Source organism: Sciurus vulgaris (assembly GCF_902686455.1).
Source record: "Sciurus vulgaris genome assembly, chromosome: 16".
Taxonomy (NCBI): domain Eukaryota; kingdom Metazoa; phylum Chordata; class Mammalia; order Rodentia; family Sciuridae; genus Sciurus; species Sciurus vulgaris.
This window is the reverse complement of record NC_136477.1, coordinates 26,405,707-26,428,551: the sequence shown is the minus strand read 5'-3', so window position 1 is coordinate 26,428,551 and position 22,845 is coordinate 26,405,707. Positions and strand designations below refer to the sequence as shown.

The 22,845-nt window shown below is 48.3% G+C and overlaps 1 protein-coding gene and 1 long non-coding RNA gene across 3 annotated transcripts in view; one reads left to right on the top strand and one right to left on the bottom strand.

Moving 5' to 3' along the window:
- TTC21A (tetratricopeptide repeat domain 21A) overlaps positions 1–22,845 on the top strand; it is a 34,272-nt gene that overhangs the window by 230 nt on the left and 11,197 nt on the right. The window contains exons 2-14 of one of the 2 annotated variants that reach the window (XM_079115611.1): positions 1,027–1,156; positions 2,056–2,166; positions 2,943–3,088; positions 4,234–4,356; positions 7,182–7,339; positions 10,244–10,328; positions 11,893–11,991; positions 12,913–13,105; positions 15,812–15,909; positions 16,048–16,248; positions 16,954–17,083; positions 18,833–18,990; positions 19,218–19,433. In XM_079115611.1, coding sequence (XP_078971737.1) covers positions 1,027–1,156; positions 2,056–2,166; positions 2,943–3,088; positions 4,234–4,356; positions 7,182–7,339; positions 10,244–10,328; positions 11,893–11,991; positions 12,913–13,105; positions 15,812–15,909; positions 16,048–16,248; positions 16,954–17,083; positions 18,833–18,990; positions 19,218–19,433 — 1,848 coding nt within the window. Of the gene's footprint in view, positions 1–1,026; positions 1,157–2,055; positions 2,167–2,942; positions 3,110–4,233; positions 4,357–7,181; positions 7,340–10,243; positions 10,329–11,892; positions 11,992–12,912; positions 13,106–15,811; positions 15,910–16,047; positions 16,249–16,953; positions 17,084–18,832; positions 18,991–19,217; positions 19,434–22,845 lie in introns of both variants that reach the window. The other variant, XM_079115610.1, reaches the window with a different exon arrangement.
- On the bottom strand, positions 3,119–16,938 carry LOC306646869. The gene is made up of 3 exons (XR_013759989.1): positions 16,334–16,938; positions 10,005–10,151; positions 3,119–3,485 (listed from the first exon to the last, which is right to left on the bottom strand). It is a non-coding gene; the product is annotated as an uncharacterized lncRNA (long non-coding RNA).

The window sequence follows — 22,845 nt, the reverse complement described above, 5'->3', positions numbered from 1 at the left end:
AGGCCCCGTCCTATCTTGACTCACTGTCCTTAGCGAGCGTCTTAACTCCATTGCCTTTTGTGCATCCTGAGCCCCAAGTTAGCGCCCACCACCCGGTCCTGTCCCATTGGGGCCCCCAAACCAAATCATTCCGTCTCCACGGTTTTGTCATCTCTTCTACTTAACCCTCTCCAACCACCACTCTCACCTCAGTAGATGCTACCACCATTTGATTGCCAGCCTTTAATCATACCTCTTCCCCTTACCTATCTCCCAATAATTTCAATCAATAATAAATGTCAGCTCCTAAATGTCCCCAGGGTTCACCCACTTCTTTTATTTATCTCTTAGCCCAGGGTCACCACTGTCTCTCTCCTGGTCACCTGCAATAGGCTCCCTCCAGTCTGGTTTCTCTGCTTTGGTTGTCTTCACTAGCAGTGCCCACTACCACACACAGAGCCAGTATAGTTTTTACAAAAACCTATATCTTAACACATCTCTCCCCTACTAAAAACCATTCCAACTGCTTCCTGTTTATTACCCTTAGGATGGTGTCTGGGTTCTTTCATATGGCCCCCAAGGCTCTTACAATCCTGCCACATTTGTACCCAACCCTAGCATACATAAACCTTAGGGGACGTGAGACTTAGCTCTGAACTGTGAAAAAATATAGATAGGATTATGCATAAGATAATGGGTGTAAAGCCCTTGAACTTGTAACTATAACTATTGGGATAATTTTTCTTAATATTGGTCCTCATTCTTTCTCTTTTATTACTCTCCCAAAACAAAGCCAGGATTGAATTCCACATCATATTTTAACGAGAATCTATTGGTAATCCACAAACACCTGCAAACTTCTTGGGGGAGCTGCATGGAGCTACACTCAGGGCTGCTGAGGGACTGGATGAGGCCTGAATGCTCCTCTTTCTCTTCCCTATGACTAAGGGAAAGTAGGGGATGGGGAAGGGAACCAGTCTTATCACATCTGGGTCAGAACAGAGAAAAGGGACTGGACCTTGTACAACTGTGTCTTCCTCCTCACAGGCTGGGCTCATTTACTATAGCCAGGAAAAGTACTTCCACCATGTGCAGCAGGCTGCAGTTGTGGGTCTGGAGAAATACAGTAATGACCCCGTGTTGCAGTTCTTTAAAGCCTATGGAGTCCTCAGGGAAGGTAAGGACTTAGCAACATTGGCGTTCTGACCCCAGGCAATAACCCAGCTCTATCACTCTGGCCACACCTGGATGCCTACTTATATCCTAATTATGTCCCCATGGAAACAGTTTTTCACTGACTGTAAGACTGAGTTTTCCAGGTTATTTCACAGAAGCATATGTAGTCCATATCTAGTTGACCCTTGAGAACTCAAAGGGCTCACTAATCCCTGCTCTGCATCCCAGTTTCCCTATCTGCAAAATGAGCGGTTGGAGAGGTGACTATATTACTATTGATCTAATTCTAGACTTGGAAACTGAGAGCCAGTTGTGCAGGAAAAGGAGGAGGAAGTGGCAGGTGGTGGGTATAAGCAGAAACAGTTCCAGTGCAAGAAGAAGAGTGAGCCTCATGCAGTGCTGACTTGCTGACATTCTGCACTTGATCTTAACCAAAGGCTGAGAAGCAATTCACTGATAACCTGGAAGTGGTCCTGGCTGAGGGCTGGCAGAGCTGCCCATGGCCAATGTCAGGGAACATAAGGGATAAATGTAATTGGTGGTTCTTGAGTAGCTAGCTGGGAATGCCCTGCTTGAGGTCATTCCTTAGAACTGACCCCAGTCAACAGACCCAGCCTTGCAGGCATCCCCCACTAGAGCTTGCAGGCCATCTCTCAGCTCCAAGATCTTTCTGCCTCTGGCAACCTGGACCATGATGCAGGCAGCCCTTGCAGGAACTTCAGTCACCAGGGAACTCAGGCCACCAGATACCTTTCAGACCAGTTAGTCCTCAGATTCCAAGTAAAGACAGATGGTACCAAGTCATGGGTCAGCCCTGATAGGGATTCTGTGCATCTGCTAGAGTCTCCTGCCTTTGAGGCTTGGAGTCTGAGAGCATAACCAGATGAACTCTCTTTGCAGAGCGCATCCAGGATGCCATCAGTGACCTGGAGAGCATTCGAAATCACCCAGATATATCCTTGTGCTCCATCATGGCCCTCCTTTATGCTCACAAATGCTGCGAAATCATCGGTGAGTGCAGCCACACTCAGCAGGGCTTGGCCTGGCAGGGAAAGAAGCCCACTCCAGAGACACCAACCCTCAAGGGTGACTGTGGAGCTGCTGCTGGCCAGCAAGGAGAGGCTGCTGCTGTCTTTCCCTGGAAGCCTCAGAGGAGACCCCATGCCTGGGTACCATTAAGTAGGAACAGGCAGAGAACATGATGGTGGGAAGGGTCCTCCCTCCAGGTCCCAAGAGTTGGGAAACACCCTTCTTGCCTTTGCCCTTTCAGATCCTGTCAGAAAAATCAAGCCAACAGGGCTAGGGATGTAGCTCAGTAGTAGAACACTTGCCTAGCATGAGCAAGGCCCTGGGTTCAATTCCCAGTACCACCACCAAAAAAAAAAAAAAAAAATCAAAAAAATTAAGCCAATAGAAGTAATCCTACTCCTAGTCTCCACCTCTCTGGAGTCAGGAAGAAGTTCCTGGAGAGGCTACAAATTGCCATTTTCCTGCGCAGAATGGCTTGTGGGCCTGAGGCCAAGGATTCAGGTTTGGTCTGTCTAGTCAACACATTGTCCAGAGCAGAAAAGATAAATGTCGGAGCAAAAAGTCCTGACCTGGACAACCCCAGTGGCTTTTCAGCGGCAGGTAGGGTTGGTTCCCAGGCCTTAAGGCTGGCCCATAGTCTGCTGCATACATGGAGGGAGATCCAGAGTGTCCAGAGGCAGGGCCCCTGGTGACCCCTGTAGAACTAAGTATGCCTCCCCATCCTAACTCAGCCTCTTCCTCCGCTTTTGGATTTATAGATCGAGAAGCCATCCAGGAGCTGGAGAGCAGCCTGAAGGAAGTACGCAGGGCAGCCCATGAGACAGCCCTGTACTACGCTGGCCTCTTCCTCTGGCTCACAGGCTACCATGACAAAGCCAAGGAGTATGTCGACCACTTTCTGAAGGTCTCTCATAGCTCCAGAGAGGTACCTACCTTGAGCATCATGAGGCAACATCAAAGAAAGCAGTATGCAAACGCATCACAGCAGCCTGGCCCTTTATTCCCCTCAAGGGACCTGGAGCTGGGGAGAGGCCACCCCAGGCACCGACAAGACCTCAGGTCTCACAAGTACACCATCCATGTTTCTGACGTTTAGAAATCAGATTTGTACCCACGAGTCCAGATTTCTTGGTTCTTTTGAAAATCCCGTGAACTGGCCGCGGCTGTTCCCTGCCTGTGGCTATACACAAAGCACATGGCTGATGCGGCATGTCTGTGCTAATGGTGGATTCCAAAGTCTCCATTAGGCCTCGCGTTCTCAGCAGGGTTGATACCAGTTTTCAAGGTTGTGAACACTGGTTCTTAGAGGAGAGAATGAAAAACAATTCTTACCCTATGTATAAAACACAAAACACAGATATGGTGTATTTGTGCTATTAACATTTCTCAGAGGAAGAGGGGTCCTGAGGAACAAGAAAACGGAAAAAGAGAAACTCTAGGCTAGGCCTTCGAGGGAGACTTCAAGATAGGGTTCTTCCAAGGGCCCCTCCAATTCTGCTTCCCCCACCCGACGCTCCCCATCTGCCAGGAGAGGCTGAGTGAAGGCCGATGTGGAACCGGTCAGGTCCCCGAGGTCAGTGTAGCTCTTGCTCACCCATGCTGCGGACACGCCCAGGCCTTAGGTGCAGAGCCAGGCCCAGGCTGGTCTAAAGAGTGGAGGGACCAACAGTGGCCCTGCCCATGCCCTGTGATGGGGCCTGACCCCAATGTACAGTAGGCAGGCGATGGCAAGACAGGTGAGGGACCTCAGGAAGGGGTGGTAGAGAGCAGTGGGGGTGCAAGGAGGTCAGGCCTCCTACAGGAAGGGTCTCCTCAGCTGAGCTGTAAGAGTAGTAGTCAATCAGGTGAGTGGACTGGGTTGGGAAGCTGGTCTGGTAGGGCACTGCAGGCAGTGGGGACAATGTGAGACCTGGAAGAAATGAAAGCAGCCTGCTCTCAGGTCTGTACATGGCTATGCCTAATCCCAGAACATCGGGAGGCAGGACACCACCAGGTAGGTCCAGGCTGTGTAGGACCAAGGACTCATCTTTCTTCCTGTTCTCACCCCAGGGCTATGTGCTCAAAGGCTGGGTGGAACTCACCTCGGATAAACCTCACATTGTGAAGAAATCCATCAAGTACCTCGAGCAAGGAATTCGGGACACCAAAGATGTGCTGGGGCTGATGGGAAAGGTAGGCAGAGGGCAGTATCCCTGGCTGGTTCCCTGGAACCAGAGACCTACCAGGTAACCTCAGGCCAGACCCTCAGTCTCCAGATGCCTCATCTGGTGGCTGAGAAGCAGAGACGCAGAGAGGGTTGGTAACCAATCTAGGGTCACACAGCAGCCCAGGGCCCACTCCAGATCTCACACTCCTTCCTGTTCCATGTGAGCTTCTGCCTCATTCTGCATGGGTGTCTTCTTGGGGACACTTTCCAGGGTGTCCTCCCTGGGCTCACCCAGGTTTTCTTTCTGTACTTCTTTTTTGGTTTCACTCACCTCCCCTTTTCTCACATGCTTCTTTACTCTTCTCATTTCACCCTTTCTTGTCCCACCTGTTAAAGTCACTTAGTGGCCATAAGAGAGGTATATACTTTACATTTTGCTTTTTCTAATTTTAATTTAAATTATTTCTTTTTTCTTTTGTGACCCTCATTGCCTCAATCTTTGAGGAAAAAAAAACCTGCCATCTTATTCTCTTCTATTTGTTCATATTTTCCTTATAAAATGAATTTACTCATAAAAAAAAAAAATTAAGTCTAAAGCTGGACATAGTGGCTCATGCCAGTAATCCCAGTTACTCGGGAGGCTGAGGTAGGAGAATCTTAAATTTGAGGCCAACCTGGGCAAGTTAGAGAGATGTTGTCTCAAAAATTAAAATAAAAAGGGCTGGGGATATAGCTCAGGAGTAGAGTACCCCTGGGTTCCATCCATTGCCAAAAGCTCAGTCCTTGTCCCGATGCCAATTCATTAATGAAGACACAGTTTTGAGAAAAAGGAAAAAGGTCTATTGCTTTGCTAGCAAAGGAGAAACATAGGGGACTCCTATCCCAAAGGCTGATTCTGCCCATCAGCAGGAACCGGCTTTTAAAGAGTTGATTCAAAGGCCACATTCCACGGGGTCTCTGCTGGAGTTGTAATTCACTTGTTAATTTGGGAGATAGTCATTTCTGAGATCTTCTGATGCCATCCCCAAAGTCTTGGATCCTTCCTTTTCTATGGTGGGTGTGTACTCAGGGACAGATAACTCTGTCCAGAGTGGGGAAGAAAGTGAATCTGTTTCCCCTGAGATTAGGGAGGGGGAGAGATTAGGGAGGAGAAGGAAGCATATCCATTTTTAAGAGAAATTGCAGTGTCAGAGCAGCAAGGGTTATATTCAAAGCGTCAAGTAGACCACTGTTACCCATCCCCAGGGCCAAAAACCAGCAAACAAAAATGAACCCAGAAGTCTGAGACAAGCCGACAAGAGGACATGCTTTGCACTATCACTGCAGTGCCTCATGCTGACACGTGGATCTTTCTATGCTTGGATTAGGGTGTGCCCCAGGCTGCGTTCTGGGGAGCAGGAGCAGTGGAGACTTATCAGGGAACACCCTAGAGGCCACCCCTCTCCCGGGGTGGGGGAGGGGAGAAAATTCACAGCAAAGACCTCAGCCAACCCCTGCCCCAGGAGCCCTGGAGCCAGGATGGCCCTGCAATGTCCCCCACTAGGTGGCTAGACACTGGATGTAGGCTGCCCCAGGAAGGGGTATAATCCACAAAAAGGAAACTCCCTTAACTGTGGGTGACCCCAGGATGGACACTCCACTGAGAGCCATCAGCTGCCAGCTCTCCTGGTCCCAAAGGGATATCACGCTGCATGCTCTGTGGGATGGGAGATAGTGTCGTTAGGTGCTAGTCCTAGTATTAGCATTAATTTCTTTTTCTTCCTGTAATATTCTGTCATAGGCAAATGTCATTTTGAACATCTATATCAAGCCATGCCCCCTTATGTGGGCATAATGTAATTTACTGACCCAGTTCCCTTTTGTTTGGATTTGGGGGGGTGGGTACTGGGGATCGAACTCAGTGACACTTGACCACATCCCCAGCCCTATTTTGTATTTTATTTAGAGATAGGATCTCACTAAGTTGCTTAGCACCTTGTTTTTGCTGAGGCTGGCTTTGAACTTGCCATCCTCCTGCCTCAGTCTCCCAAACTGCTGGAATTACAGGCCAGAGCCACCCATGCCTGGCTTGTTTGGATATTGAGATTGTTTCCAGTTGTACATTTTAGAGCACTGCAGTGAACACATGCATATGCAAATCTTCCTTATTTAGAATAATCCTCTCTTGGTCTTAGAGAGAAGTGTGGGTCTAAATTAAGCCAACCTTTCAGAGTCCAGTTTCAAGTCTTTCAGAAGCTTTTGCCCTCTGGCCCTCAGGGCACCTGTCATGATTCTTCCCAGAGAACCTGGTGGCTGGTGCTGGCCTGCAGAGGCCCTGACCCCCAATCCAACAGGACTTACAGGAAAAAAACAAAAAACAAACAAACAACAACAACAAAAAAAAACACAGCCTTGCCAGGAGGGAGGTGCCCACAAACTTTAACTGACTCTGAGTTGTGAACTGGGCCTCAGTGAGCACTTTCCAGTGATGAAGATGAGGACAGCAAATTCAGGAACAATGGGCAATTTGTGGAACTGGAAAATGCCCGTGATCTTAGCTCTCCCTCTGGGGGTGAACCTCCCACAGTTTTGCCCTCTGCCAGGCCTGCGGAGTTTCCCAAGCTTGGGGCTCGGCTATCTCCTGGGAGCCCCTTTGCCTTGCCCATCCTGGAAGCTAGGACCATCGAGAACCTGTTGCTGCTCTGAGTAACAACTTCCTTCCCAAGGGTCTCTTAGGGGCCGGTCCCTGGACCAGGGCCTGAGGACTCACCGACCCAATGGAGAGGACCCATAGCCCCTTGTGTCAGGCTCCATCCTGTCTCCATCTGACACCTGCCTCATGACCGCGACTCTTCTCTCTGGTTTCCCACAGGCAACATACTTAATGATGCAACAGAACTACTCCGGGGCCCTGGAAGTGGTGAACCAGATCACAGTGGCCTCTGGGAGCTTTCTGCCCGCCCTCATCCTGAAGATGCGGCTCTTCTTGGCTCGTCAGGACTGGGAGCAGGCGGTAGAAACAGGACACAGGTGAGAGGAGGAGCTCGCTTACACAACTTCCTAAGCCAGGGGCGCCGATATGCTCCTGTCTTACAAGGAAGGTAAATACCACCCACAGAAGAGTTAGAAATAGTGATAGGATCACACTGGAAGGTGAGGGACAGGGAAGACTGGGGTAAGCAAACTAAATACAGTCATCAAGGTATAGTGCCATGGCCTGTGGCCTAGGCTGAATAAATCAAGGAATCAAGGTCTAAGCTTATCATTTAGAAGAGATGTAGAGGGATCCATCCAAAGGACCAAGGCAACATGAGTTACAGGGTAGAAAATAGTTGCCATGCGGCATGGCTGTGGAGTGGGACCTGGGACTGTTGTATTATTAAATTTTTTAAAGCTTTAATGCTATACTCTAATAAAAAAAAAAAAAAAAAACTTAAGGGGGAAAAAATCACTGGGCTCTTCAGAGGATTTTAGAGGTAGACAGGGTCTATACGCTGGAGGGCAGAGTTCTGGAGCTACAGGAACTTGTGGGAGCCAGATTCCCAATATGGCGACCTTGAAGCACTGCAAATAGAAATGGAGGTGAATTAAGGGGAAGGAGGAAGAAAGGGAGGCTTTTGGAGGATGGACTTTCCTAGATCACTTAAGATTGTCTCTTTAAATTCTAGCACTTTTTAACTGTTGTTAATCACTGTAATTTTTACATGTATGATCCTAATTTTCTCCCTAAAAAGAGTTAGTGGACCGTGAGTCATCACCATGAATTGTCATTAGATGATGTGGAAATACAAAGAAATTCTGTAAGAAAAGAAGGCCAACAAGCCTCCTCCTGCCCTGTGGAGGGCGCTAACCCTCTAATGATGACTGGAATTTGAGTTCTAGAAAGGTGTTGGCTGCCGACCAAAAAGTGGCACAGGAGCTACAGTACAATGCCTATATAGACCCTCAGCTCTCTCAACACCTGGCTGGTGTCTTGGCAAGAACTTGCTTTGGTGACTTGGCCACGGGCCAACAGCTTACTTGGAAGCACCTGGCTGAAGGCCAGACTAGGGGAGGGGCAGGTGTGGCCTCCCTCACACTGGCCTCCTGTGCTCAAGAGTGGAAAGACAGGTTGATTGAGTCCAATGCCCTGGCACCATCCCCCAAGGAAGCTTTCCCAGCTAGTGGTATCCACAGATTTCTCTCATTGTTTTTAAAACTCTACTTCATCTAGATGTGTTTCCTTTCATCCCTAATATTATTTATTTTTCTTTGTTTCTTTTTTCTCTTCATCAACCTTAAAATAGTTTGTCTTTTTTATTAGTCTTGTTAAAGAACCATCTAGATCCTGTTATATCTTTGTTTTTTTAATTTATTGTTTTCTGTTCTTAACTTTATTACTTCCTGCCAACTACCTCCTGTAAAGTTACTCTGCTGTTACTTTCTAACTCCTGAATTAGATGCCTGGCTCATCCTTTCTCAGTCTTACCTTAAAATACATAAATTAGGTCTGTGGGCTTCCCTCAAAGTACTGTTTTAAAACTGTCTACACAGCCGGGCCTGGTGGGGCCCACCTGTAATCCCAGTGGTTCGGGAGGCTGGGACAGGAAGATCACAAGTTCAAAGCCAGCCTCAGCAACTTAGTGAAGTCCAAAGCAACTCAGCAAGACCCTGTCTCTAAGTATAATACAAAAATGGGGTGGGAGTGTGGCTCAATGGTTAAACACCCGTGGTTTCAATCCCCAGCACAAAAGGAAGGAAGGAAGGAAAGAAGGGAGGGAGGGAGGAAGGAAGGAAGGAAGGAGAGAGAAAGAGAGACCTACATATTTGGATGTGTAGAATTTTCAGTATCACTTGCTTCTAATTGTCACTCTGATTCTCCTACTCATAAGTTATTTAAAAGTGTGTTGTTTTCTTTTTAAATTTTCAAATGCATAAGGTTTGCTTGTGTTCAGAATCAGAATGGTTAGAACTCTTTGAATGTTGGTTGTGCCCAATCATATTGAAATTTTGTATAATTTGAGTAACCCTCAATTAAACAGAAGGACATTCCTTGACTAGGCTGAAAAATAGGAAGTTGTCTATAAACAGAATATCGAAGTCCCCACAGTATGTTTAGAAGCTGTACCTTCACAATGACACCTGACCAAATCCAAGTTTCTCTTTCCATCTTAACCATAGGCTGCCCCCACACCTCAGAGCATGGTACCGTGGTCAGTTCTAGTTAGTCAGAAAATGAATGGGTTTCCATAACAAAGACACCCCCAAATACACACTTACTCTAAAAGGTGATTTCTCTCTCAGGTGAAAACTTGGGTGGGGGTTCATGGCTGGGATGGAGCAACTTTGTTTGCTACCAGGCCCTCCTCTCTGGCTGCCCTGCCATTCCTAGGATGTTGTCCACATTCCAGACAGCAGAGGGGGGAAAGAGCAGAAAGGGAAGTCATGCTGCCAGAGCACAGCTGGATACCACACACATCACCTTCATTTATGTCAATTAGTCACATGGTCACAAATCTAAGCTGCATAGGGACCCTGGGAAGTGTAGTTTTTATTCTGGGTAGCCATGTGCCTGGTTAGTTTGGGCGTTCTATTATTTAAAAAAGAATCTGGGGATGTAGCTCAGTGATAGAGCACTTGCCTAGCATGCAGGAGGCTGTGAGTTCAGTCCCCAGTACCTCCAGAAAAAATATAAAAGAAATTGATATTAACTTACCCCTGTAATTCCAACAACTCAGAAGACTGAGGCAGGAGGATCTCAAGTTCAAGGCCAGTCTCAACCACTTTCTGAGACCCAGTCTCAAAAATAAAAAGGACTGGGGTTGTAGCTTAGTGGTAAAGTGCCCCAGTTTAATACTCAGTACTGCCAAAAAAAAAGAGAGAGAGAATGGATACGAGAAGACACTCAGAAGCTGCCAGTACTCTCGATTCATGTGGCTTTTCTTCCTATTTCAGAATCCTTGAAAAAGATGAAAGCAATATTGATGCCTGTCAAATACTAGCTGTGCATGAGCTTGCAAGAGAAGGAAACATGACCACAGTAAGTTGTTTCGAGACTCAGAAGTTGATCCTTGAGACAGGGACAAGGAAGAACCCCTTGTAACTCACCCCATCCCCAACCCACAGCCCTGGAGGGTACCTCTTGGGTCTCAGCATTCTTTTCCCCAACCTATTCCCATTGACTCCTTGGGTAGTACAGCTTAAGAGTAAGGCAGCTTCTGGCAGTGAGGTTGATACTGTCCTGCCACCTGCTACCTGTGGGCTCGGGCAGGTATCTCCACCTTGGCAAGCCTCAATCACCTCATTTGTAAAATGACATAATTCTGCAGAGCTGAGAGGCTATTTGAAGGACTGAGATGAGATGTGGGAAAGTTCAGAACAGTGCCTGGTGTACTGGAATAATTCGATTCATGTTAACTGCTAGTAGAAGTCATGGTATTGCCATCTTTTTAGGGACTGGTTGGAATCACTCAAACAATAGTCGGGACTTAACTTACTCCTAAGCCTTGTATTTTCCCCTAGAAACCAAATTAGCCCTCAGATGCAGTCAGAAATACCTAGAATATGAATAAAAATGCAATTCTCAGACAGGGTCTTAATTCAAAAAAGAGTTTGGGTTTTTACCCCAGACATTATGTTCTGAACAAACAGAATACATTGCCTTGCGGAGAATATGGCAAAGCAAGAGTCTCTAAGGAGTCATAGTGGGAACAGGAAATGACCAGTTCCTTCTGCGCAGCTCTGAGATTGTGGGTTTTGTGGGGTTGAGTGAGATAGAGGGGCAGTGTGGATTTAGGAGGAACCCTGGGCAAGGGCCCTGGCACTCTCTCTGTGGGGAGCAGGAGGAAATGCCATCTGGGCAGGAATAGGTGTCTCCTCTGCTACTGGACAGACCTTCCAGGCCCTGGCTTGAGGGTTGATCACCCCCACCTCAAACCCTGGGTCTGCCCCTCTCTCCCACCAGCTGCCCAGTTCTAGACCTGCCATGCTCACCCACCAGAGTGAACCCACACCATCTCAGGTTTCTCTGGCAGCACCGATTTGCAGATGAGAGCTAAGGACCCCCTACTCCTGGATGGGGAGTGGGCAAAGGATTCAATGGAAAAGCTTCAGAATCAGTCACCTGGCTGGCAGAGTGGCCTCGGACCAATTGCCTTTTATCCACTATACTGGAAAGTTTGGACAGTGGCTCTGACTTCCAGGGTTGTTGGGAGGGTTCACTGGAATGACAGGCACCAATGTGGTGACTCATGTCAAAATGAAGAGGGTCTGGGCCCACCCAGGTGGTTTGCTGTGGCCTGGCTGCCGTGAGGTGGACACAACGGGACTGGCCCTGCCTGTCTCTGTGGGGCTGACAGGGCAGCTTCTCTTCACAAACTCAGGGCAGAGGAGCAGGCATCTCCTGGGGGAATAATATTTCCTAACTCTCCATCTGTGGGACTTTGAAATAATTCTGTGCCTGGGTCACCCAGTCCAGTTTCATGTTGGGCCGAGGCACAGGTATTGAATCTCCCAATTGGTGTCAATGTGCAGCCAGGTGGAGAATCACTGCCCAACTCTAGTATCACGTGTTACCCTCAACATTGTCTGTTTTGTCTCTGCAGGCTGCTGGTCACGTTAGAAATCTGATTAAGGCACTAGAAACGAGAGAGCCCCAAAATCCAAGCCTCCATCTTAAAAAAATTATTGTGGTTAACAGACTGGTAAGAAGGTTGTCTCCTGGTTTCTTAAATGGCGTTTGTCTCTGCTCTTCCTAAAAATCCAGGCTTCCCAGAAAGCTCCCTGGGCACCCTACCACTCCTCCTCCAGCTCAAACTTGGCCTTTGAGGCTGGTGGCCTCTGACTGCTAACCTGACATGTACAGCCTGTCTGTACCCTTGGCCCAGGTGCCCCAGAGATGCTATGAAGAGCAGGCAGATGGGCCTGAAGCGATTTTAGAGTGGCAGCACCCTCCTGGGGACAGAGGGTGTCGTCACAGCAGTTGTTCAGGGCCAGGCCAGCTCTGGCCCAACACCCGTACTCCTTTTATGGAAGTGACCTGGGAAGGCTGGCCTGCCTAGGCCTCTCCAGCATCACCAAAGAATCTGTGTCTTTATCAGACCCTTCGACTTCAGAATGAGATTTATTAGAAGGAATTGTAAGAACAAGGACAGCTCTGGGGCCTCAGGGACCAGAACTGAGTTGCTAAATGCCACCAGGTCACCATTTTTCCATCGACATGTGCATCTGATCCTTTCAGGCTTGTTCTCCACACATGACAGGGAACCTGGTGAATTGTAACCTTTGGAACCACTTTCCACCACTGGACACAAAGAGCTCCTCTCCCCCAGCTTTAATTTTTAAAAAACCTCTTGGTGACTCCTTGGACCAATTTACTATGGCCAGACAGGGAATGGGTCCCATGGGAAACCCTGTGGCTGCAGGCAGGTCCTGCAGAGGTGGCCCATGGAAGGTCCTTTGGGAGATGGACAGCTGCATTAACACAGATACCTAGACACAGGGCACGTCTTGGGCTCTCCTGGGCCTACCCAGCCCTGCCAAAATGTCCCCCATACTTGACGTGGCCTTGCTCAGGCAGGCTGGACTGACTGGTCTCCTCATTCACAAATGCCTCTTCCTTGCAGTGTGGGAACCACCAGGCGATTCTGCAGCTAGTGAGTAACTTCATTGAACGCATCTTCATGGCCAACTCACCCTGTGCCCGTGTGGCCACAGAGCTGGGCTATCTCTTCATCCTGCAGAACCAAGTGAAGGAGGCCTTTCTGTGGTACTCGGAGGCCATGAAACTGGATGAGAACAGCATGGCTGCCTTGACAGGTCTATGCAGGCTGAGCAGGGAGTTGGGTGGGAGAGTGGGTGATGAGATCCCAACAGGGCGGCCTCCATGGGTCCAGAAAAGAGGTGCTGGGAAGCATTCGCCCAGGGGGTGTGTGAGTATATGAGGGGTGCCTTTCCATGGACATACTAGTATAGATGTGAGAGGCACAGGGGTGCTCAGGAGTGTCACCAGAGCCACTCTGATCCATGCCAGACCCCCGACATCCACACCCTGGCTCTCCTGGAGGACTGGTGGCCTCAACCTCATTCTTGATGTCTTCTGCCTCTTCTCAGGCCCCACGCCCAGTGTTGAGACATTCTGCTTACACCCTTCCTCTGGAGGTCCCTGAGCTGGAAGACCACCAGTGAGAGTAGTTTTGAGAATTTTACTTCCCCATCTGTCCAGATGCTGTTTTATATCCTTTATGTAAATGTCAAGAGCCCCATTTTCGTTTTACACACTTTTTAAAAAGCCTCAACCCTGTGGTCTCCGTAAATTCTGAAGCAGCAGTGTTTGGTTAAAGTGAGGAGGCTGTGTGGTCCCATGCTCCAGGCAGCTGGTTCTCGACTGGGCCCTGAGGAGCCGTGTATTTGAAGGCGCGTCATTTCTCTCTCAAGTACGAGGTTCTCATGTGCATCGCAGTTGTCAGAGGAGTTGATCTTGACTTCTGGTTTAATGTGTCAGGCTAGCCCTTCAAATCCATGCCTCTCTTCCATCCCCAAATCACAGTTTAAAAAATGAGACATTTAAAAAGATAATGAGTCAATTGCAGCCCTAGAAACAGAGAGAGATGTGTCTGATAGATCAGAAACGTGAAGATCATCACATTTCTAGATGATGGAAGGCAAATGGCATCAAATACATGGATTCCGAGCAGGTCTACAAACCTGTATGCAAACATAGGCAGAAATGGTTCAGCTAAAGAGATTAGTAGACCAGCTTTTCCCAGAGAGCTCCAGGTAAAACACCACCACCAAAAACGCTCAAGCTCGGGGCCACCAGAGCTGGGTGTGAAAGCATCCCATGGGGCAGTCGGGGAGGTAGTGGGAGGATCATTGGAACCATCCCCCATCCAGAGCCTGGAATCAAAGAGGCTCTCGTTGGGTGTTGGGGCAGAAGGGAGAAGAGCAGTGCTCCATTTGACTTCCAATCATCATCGGGGCCATGAAGGACAAAAAGATCTGACTGCTGGGCACATAGGCAAAGTCCCCTAACATTCCTCCAGCAGGCTGAGTTCTCCACTTCTTCAATTAGGGAGCACCCAGCAGGCAGCCAGAGGGAAGTGCATGGTCAGATGTCCCACTCACCCAACCCACACCTACCCACTCACAAATGTCCTGAAGTCGCTAACTTTTCTGGCCTGTCTGTAAAAATCAGTGGCCTTAACAATTTAGGAAATCTGTCCAACAGTTAATACTCATCAGTCTAGCCCTGTGTATAAATCTGCTAGTCTGAAAGAGGGCTGGAGTGGAACATGCAAATGGTGGCCATCTGAGGAGCCAAATTTGGGCCTAATACCCAAAGACATTTCCCCCCAAAATGCCTTCAGTGTTTGAAGAGGCTGTTGTTGTCAATAAAGAAAGAACACACTACTCTGAAAAAGGTACAGAGAACTAAAAAAGAGTTGCCTAAAATTTACATCAGGGCAAAGTGAAAAATTCCTCAGACAGCCAAGTAGTGAGATAACTAGAACTGAAAACTGAGGTGGTGGTTAAGAAAACAATCAGGAACAAATACACCAAAATGGCCAGGAAATACCTGGAAATGAAGAATAGCAGGGACAGAGGACATCAAATATATCACAAGCCAGGCATGGTAGCACAGGCCTGTAATCTCAGCTATTCAGGAGGACTAAGCAAGAGGATCACAAATTCGAGACCACCCTGGGCAACTTAGAACCTGTCTCAAAATAAAATGAAAAGGGCTGGGATAGCTTGTGGTAGAGTGCTTGCCTAGCATGTGTGAGGACCTGGGTTCCATCCCTATCACTAAAAGAAAAAAAAAAAAAAAAATATATATATATATATATATATATATATGTGTGTATGTATATATATACATCTATATCTCCATATCACAAGACTGCAGTAAGGAAGTCAGTTGGCTTGAAACCAGCACTGACTGGAATAGACAGACAAATGGGACACACAGACTGGATTTCAAACTGGTAAGTTGTCCAGTAATTCCAGGTTGGACATCTGGCTTTCCAAAATGAAAGACATATACGTAGGTCTTCATCTCATACCACACTCAACAATAAATTACATTTGTTGGACTTTTTTCTTTGATTTTGCAAGGCTAGAGATCAAACCCAGGGTCTCACGCCTTCTAGGCAAACACTACCACTGAGCTATACCCTGAGTCCCCTGAATACATATGTTTGAGTTGTGCACATAGGTATGTATATATACATTAATAACAAATATTTAGAAAAATATTTTAAGGTTTATACCCCAAATTGCTAATTGTGGTTATCACTAGAGATAGTCTTAATGGTGGAGCTGGGGATGTTTCTCTATCTTGCCTTGTCATTTCAGTTCTTTCCCATGAGGACATATTGCTCTGATACTTGTGGGGGTGTTGGGAAAGATCCCCTGCCCCGCAAAACCTTTCCTTTTTACTGTCCCTTTCATGCCTTTTGACCGGATGTGCTGCTGGCTCTGCTTCCCAGCTGGCTGCTCATCCTTGTTCTGTCCTATTAACAGGAATCATCTGGTGCCAGATCTTAAAAGGCCACCTGGAAGAGGCTGAGCACCAGCTGGAATTCCTGAAGGAGGTGCAGCAGTCCCTGGGGAAGTCTGAGGTCAGAGCTCCCCGGGGGCATGGCACACTCCAGGGTTGCCTCTCTCACTCTCCTTCCATCTCCGGTTTCCATTAGAGGGCCGCCAGAATGGCCTGGGCCTCCGCTCTGCCCTCCCTGACTCGGGCCTCTCTCCCACAGGTGCTGGTTTTCCTCCAAGCCCTTCTGGCCTCCAAGAAGCAAAAGGGGGAGCAGGAGGCCACGGCGCTTCTGAAGGAGGCAGTGGAGCTCCACTTCTCCAGCATGCAGGGGCTGCCCCTGGGCCCCGAGTACCTCGAACAGCTAGACCCCCTCTTCCTGGTCTGCATCGCCAAGGAATATTTGCACTTCTGCCCCAAGCAGGTTAGGGGAAGGCCCATCTTCACGGTGGGGGCCAGAGTACAGGTATGGTGCCCACTTGAGGGATGCAGGGTGGGGGGGACCTTACCTGTCCAGCTATCAGGACAGTCTGAGCCTTGGGCCATCAGGGATCCCAGTGCTTTTCAAACTTGAGCATGTGGCTCCCAGCTCACCTAGGAGGTTGTTCCAGGGCAGATCCTGACGTTCCAGGTGAGGCCTAAAGTCCTGCATCTCTAACAAGGTCCCAGGGATGCTGAGTCAGCTGACTCAGGACCCACTCCTGGAGGAGCAGGGCACTGGCCATGCACCTGCTGTGTCCTAGACAGCACTCGGCTCCCCTCTTCCCAGAAGCCTTCTAAGAACAACGTCAGTCTGTACTCGTTTGACCTGCTTTCCCTGCCATACAGGATTCCTTGTGGGCGAGGATCACATTTTTACAAGTCTTAATATACCCCCTCCCCCAGTGCATTGTAATGAGTCAGTCAACAAAAATTGATTGAGTGCATTACCTCGGACCTGGGGTTACAGCAGTGAACAGAACGAAGTCCCCATTCTCTGGAATTTGTGCTCTAACATCAGATGGTACAGGGGGATAATCAGGAACCATGGAAGCAAGTAAAATTCCTCTACTGAGGGTGTTTCTCAGGGCTCCAGGAGTCTCTCTTAGAATGGGGCAGATGACACAGCCAGCCACTCATGTTCCTACAGCCCCGGGCACCAGGCCAGATTCTGTCTCCGCTTCTTAAACAAGTCACCGTGATCTTGAGTCCTGTCGTGAAAGCAGTCCCAGCTATGTTGGAACCCCTGTTTGTGATGGCTCAGGTCAAGTATCTTTCAGGTAGGTCCTGGAGGTTAGGAGGAGCCTTGTGTCTTCTCACATCTGTTTGTCTACTCGGAACTGGACAGGGCTTCTGCCCCTCAGGTTGTGTCCACATGCATAGCCATGCTGTACACACACACCTGCCCTCCTGGCCTGCCCACTCAGCACAACCTCATTCCCCAGTACCCTTTCCGGCCTCCCTAACCAGCAGAGATCTCTCCCACTCAGGCCTTTTGCAGATTACTTACTTGATCTGTGCAGGTAGTACCCATGAACTTCTGGAATACAGTAGTACTCCAAATAGACAAAGAGTCCCTTATGACTTGTCTAGTAAGAGGAAATACAAACACCTGAGCACCTGGTATTGTTTGTTAGAATGTGACATGCTATGGAGGAAAGTAAAACAAAGAAGCGGGTGTTGGTGGGGATCAGTGTGAAAAAAGTTGTCAGGGAAGGCCTGGTGCAGAGGTGGGGCCCTGGACTGTGAGGCTGCCCTGCCAGCTCAACACCCAGACCCTGGAGAGAGAGGCAAAGAGAGGGAGACACTTTATGGGTGTCCTGTTGTCCTCACTGGACATACAGCCATCTCCCAAAGTACTCTTTGGTGGCCTTTCACCCCATCCTGTCTGCCTGAAAAACCAATCTGGTCTTGTGGGCTTCTACAGGATCCAGGACACAGTACTCTGGCCATGTATCTGTCCTCCAGCACTACATTGTGTGGGGTTCACTCTGCTGAGAGCTCCCTGTCTTCATCCTTGATCCTCTCATGATCATCTGGGTGCCAGATTTACCCACAGCCTCAAGGTCTCCTGGGTTCAAGTCCAGTGCAGGAGTACTCCCTCAGGGGTGCTAGCAACCACCAGCTGGTCCCAGCTGGTTTGGAGCCCAAGCAAAGTCTCCAGATGCTTAGGTTGCCATGGTGACCTCTTTCCATTTCCACAGCACACAGGAGAGAAGGGAGTTTGGAATCCAGAAGCAGGTGTATCCTACCTACCCAAGCAGGTTAGGGACTATGTCAGAGACTATTGAGGGACCTGGCTGCAGAGGGAGGAAGCTCCCTACCCACTTGCAGGCTGCAGGGAGATCCTTTGGCCCCCTAGTGCCAGGGGATTCAGAGATCAGGCTCAGGAGACTGGTGGGTTTGCACTTCAGTGTGGTCTTTGTCCTTTTGGGCTGAGTGGCTTACATCACTGGAGCCCCCTAGTTCCTACACCTGAAAGGCAAGGATCAGAGTTGGGGATATAGCTCAGTGACAGAGTACCTGCTTAGCATATCTGAGGCCCTGAGTTCCATCTCTAGCACCACCAACCTTGCAGGTGATACCAACCTTGCAGGGCCACACAGATGTTAGATTAGACTTTCCAAGGTGTTTGCACGGGTTGAACGTAGAGCAGGTGCTTCATAAGCTGTGACTATCATATTTGCTCTTATTATTAGCTTTTGTTCTGCTCTTAGTTGTGGGAATTGAGATTTCCATTTTCCCCTGAGCTTCTGGATGGAACAGCCAAGTGACTTAGCTGTCTCCAGAGGGTCACAGAGGCAAGGAAGGTGTTGGACTGAGATTTAAGTGTCCTGGCTTTTGTCTGGGTCAAGGCAAAACTGTAGTTTTAATTTTGGAAGAAACCTCTGAAGCAGAGCAGAACTGGGTAAATTGCCCAGTGTAGGTGTTTCCAGGAAACCACACATGCGAAGTTCATCCTGCTTCTACCTGTTGGACATCAGGTCCCCCGGGATCCATGTTTGCAAAGCTTTGTCTCTGATTTCCAGGGGAACTGGAGAATGCCCAGAGTGTACTGCAGCGATGCCTTGAGCTGGACCCCACATCTGCGGATGCCCACCTCCTCATGTCCCAGATCTACCTGGCTCAGGGCAACTTCGCCATGTGCTCCCACAGCTTAGAGCTAGGAGTCAGCCACAACTTCCAGGTGGGGGTCCTCTGTGCTCTGCTGCCCACTCAGCATCCCAAAGCCAAACTAGCTGCAGCCCCCACTTTCCTTGAGAGTGAGGCAATCCTAGGGGCCACCTGCATCCCTCAGACCTTCTGCTGCCTACAGGTGGTTCTGTGGCTTCCTGGCTCCTGTGGCTTTCGATGGCTGCCGTGAGCAGCAGCAGTAGTGAACTGGAGCTCCACACTCTGTTTTGCTCCTCCTAGGTCCGAGACCACCCCCTGTACCACTTCATCAAGGCCAGGGCCCTCAACAAATCTGGAGACCATCCAGAGGCCATCAAAACACTGAAAATGATCATGAAATTACCAACTGTGAAGGTGGAAGAAGGCAAGAAGTTCCGCGGGTCCCCCTTGCACCCCAGAGAGCGGGTGTCTATCCTGCTGGAACTGGTAGATGCCCTCCGGCTGAATGGGGAGCTGGTGAGCAATGCCTTGCTGTCTTCCCTTGGGACTGGGGCAAGTTGGAGGCCCTAGACCAACCTGGGAACTAGCTCTTTGATTCTCTGATGTTTGCTGGTGCTATCATTTGGTCCCTTATTCAACGGGGAGCGTACCTCTCCCATTACCTAAAAGGCTGCAGTGGCTCCCATTGCCCTCAAGGTAAGTCCAGATCCTACTAGGTCCTGCATGATCTGGCCCCTGTCTGCCTCAGCATCTCCATGAGAATCTCAGGGAGGCAGAGCACATAGACTCAACAGGGCCACCAGCAATGGTTGTGTAGATTGGGTAGTACACTGATGCAGTGGATGCCTGTCACACCATAATCTTCATGAGCTATGTCTCCTTGTTTGAAGTTTTGTGGTACGCAACCTGTTCAACCATACAAAGCAGCCCTGAGGCCTTGGAGGGTCTGGCTGGACAGAGACAGAAAGCACCTGGGTATCCTCAGCTGGTCCATGGGAGCAATGGGGAACACAAGAGGCAAGAGCAAGACCTTGGGGGAACTGGACTCTACATGTTCATTTGACCTCACAGGCCTCCAGCCTCACCAGCTCATAGGAAGGGGTCTGACCAGGACAATGACTGTGATCCATCAACTCCTGGGCCTCTAGCCTTCTCCTGCAATGATTCTGGTACAGAGAGGGATCTAGGCCTTTTCTTTTTAAAGATAAAAAAAACACTGGACTAGGGATGTAACTCAGTGGTATAGTGCTTACCTATCATGCACAAGGCCCTGGATTCCATCTCTGGCATCGTGGGGGTGGGGGGAATTGCCTTCTTCCAAATATGCCAAGAGAAACAAAGGAATTAAAAGTAGAGTTCCACAAAGTTAGGTAACAGTTACATCCAAGAATAGTTATTCATTCAGTCACTCATTCAGCTGACAATGCATCCAGTAGCGCTGGATGGAGGGGAGAGTGGGGCATGCAAGTGAGAATCCTTGAGGTGCCTGCATTACTTGAGCCTTAATAAATTGGGAGCGTGCACAGCCCCGGGAAAAGCCAGGACATTCCTAGAGGATCCCAGTTCCAACCCCTGCAAGAGGGAATGATAGATCAGACAGACAGCAGCCAACACAGGCATAATTGGTATTCCTAAAGAAGGCAGAACAAGCTGGGCATGGAGTCACACGCCTGTAATCCCAGTGACTCGGGCAGTTGAGGCAGGAGAATTGAAAGTTCAAAGCCAGCCTCAGCAACTTAGTGAGGCCCTAAGCAACTTAGGGAGACCCTGTCTCAAAATAAAAAATAAAAAGGGCTGGGGGTGTTGGGGATATGACTCAGTGCTTAATCACCCCTGTGTTCAATTCCTGGTACCAAAAAGAAAGAAAAGGAAAAGAAAGGAAAGGAGAGGAGAGGAGAGGAAGGAACTGGAAAAGTAGCAAAGATGTAATAGGAGACAACTTCCTTTAGGGAAGATGTGAACCAGAAAATTGGACTCTTTATGTTGGAAAAATTATAACAAAATCGAGACTAAGAAATGTCTTTGTAGAACATCCTAAGGAAGTGGTGGGAATCAGTCGTTCACAGTGTGAGTAGAGCCTTCTGTGAACATCTAGGCCGAGAGCAGTTCACTCACTGTGAAAAGAAAGTGCCCCCCACAGTCTCTTAGCAATACTGGATTCAGGAAAACAATAGAAATATGTTAATAAATGCATGGGAAAGGGTGTCCCTCAGGGTGTCTTTCATGTGTAAAAGTAATAAAGGACACTAAAATAAGGAATAACTCAGGAAGTGTAGTGTTAACTACATGTTTCTGAAAAATCTACTTGTAGATATAATCCAACCAACCAAGCTATGAAATAAAATGAAGTCTTTTTTTCTGAGTGAGGAAAAATTTGAAGTATAACAGGATAATAATTCAGCCCAATAAAATATAGAAGTTATCTAAATAAGTCTAATTACATTTAAACAACAGGTAGTTTTGACTCTAAGCCAGTATAATGGCTAAATTCTTGAAATAAGAGCTATTAAAATAGCAATAGTTGCACTATGATAATCACAAGAAAAAGTTAAAGGAAAGAGAGGGAAAAGAAAAGAAGATGGGGAGAAATAGAAGCATACTAATTTCCTTCTTTGCTGTACTGTAAATTAAACCCAGGGTGCTCGGCCAGTGAGCCATACCCCACACCCTTTTTATTTTGTAACTTTGAAAAAGGGTCTCACCAAGCTGCCCAGATTGGCCTTGAACTTGTGCTCCTCCTGCCTCATCCTCTTGAGTCTCAAAGTAAAAAACTAAACAGGACTCAGGATGTGGCTTAGTGGTAGAGCACCCCTGGTTTCTATCCTCAGTACCCACCCCCCAAAAAAGTGGAAACAAAATAAATTGACAAGGAGCCCAAGAACATACATCTATGACAATGAAGTGAAGTAAATGTATCTATGAAATAGGGTTTTCTTTTCTTTTCTTTTTTGGTACTAGGGATTGAACTCAGGGGCACTTGAACACTAAACCACATCCCCAGACCTATTTTGTATTTTATTTAGAGATAGAGTCTCACTGAGTTGCTTAGTGCCTCACTTTGGCTGAGGCTGTCTTTGAACTTGCGATCCTCCTTCCTCAGCCTCCTGAGCTCCTGGAATTACAGACATGCACCACCATGCCCAGCGTGTACCTACAAGATAAAAAGGATATTTCACAGTGGTTAAAACAAGCAAGCAGTGAAACCCACTCTAAAAATGGAAAGGCCCAGAATAAGAAAAAAAAAAAAAAGACGGTATAAATATACAGGATAACAGAAAGCAGAGCTTGAGATGTAAATGTCTGAGAAGGTTGAATTCAAAGCAAAAAGCACCAAAATGGATATATAGAGTAACTCAATTGACCTTTATGTTCTGATTACCAGAACATTAAAATATCTTTGACCAAAAGCAGGAAAATATGAGCTGTGCCCATAGTTCTCACATAGGAGGGAATTTCCACCCAATTTTGAGGTACTATAGACAGGCAGGTTCTTAGAGATGGGGGTTCTTGTACCCCCAAGCTAAGTAGGCGCCTTTCTCACCATCTCACCAAGAACAGTGGCCATGGACCTTCAGAGGTCCTTCCCCTTCTGCCTCCAAAGCAGCTCCGCAGGGCATTGCTGTCTACCTTCTCCTTGACTTTGGTGTGGTTGTGGGATCCTGGAGGCCAGGTGCAATCAGTCAGTCTGGGGTCCCAGTGATAGGGCAAGGTCAGTTGGTCTGGGGGTCCTGGCGGCAGGGAGCAGTCAGTCGATGTGAGGGCCCCAGAGGCAGGGAGTGATCTGTCGGGCTGAGGGATCCTGGAGACAGGGCTCAGTCAGTCCAGCCAGGGGTCCTACGGGGCCTGGCTGTTGTCTTAAAATGGCGGCAGCCACGTGTAATCAAACGTGTAGGTACGGTGACAGAGAACTTCCAGGCAACAGCAGGCA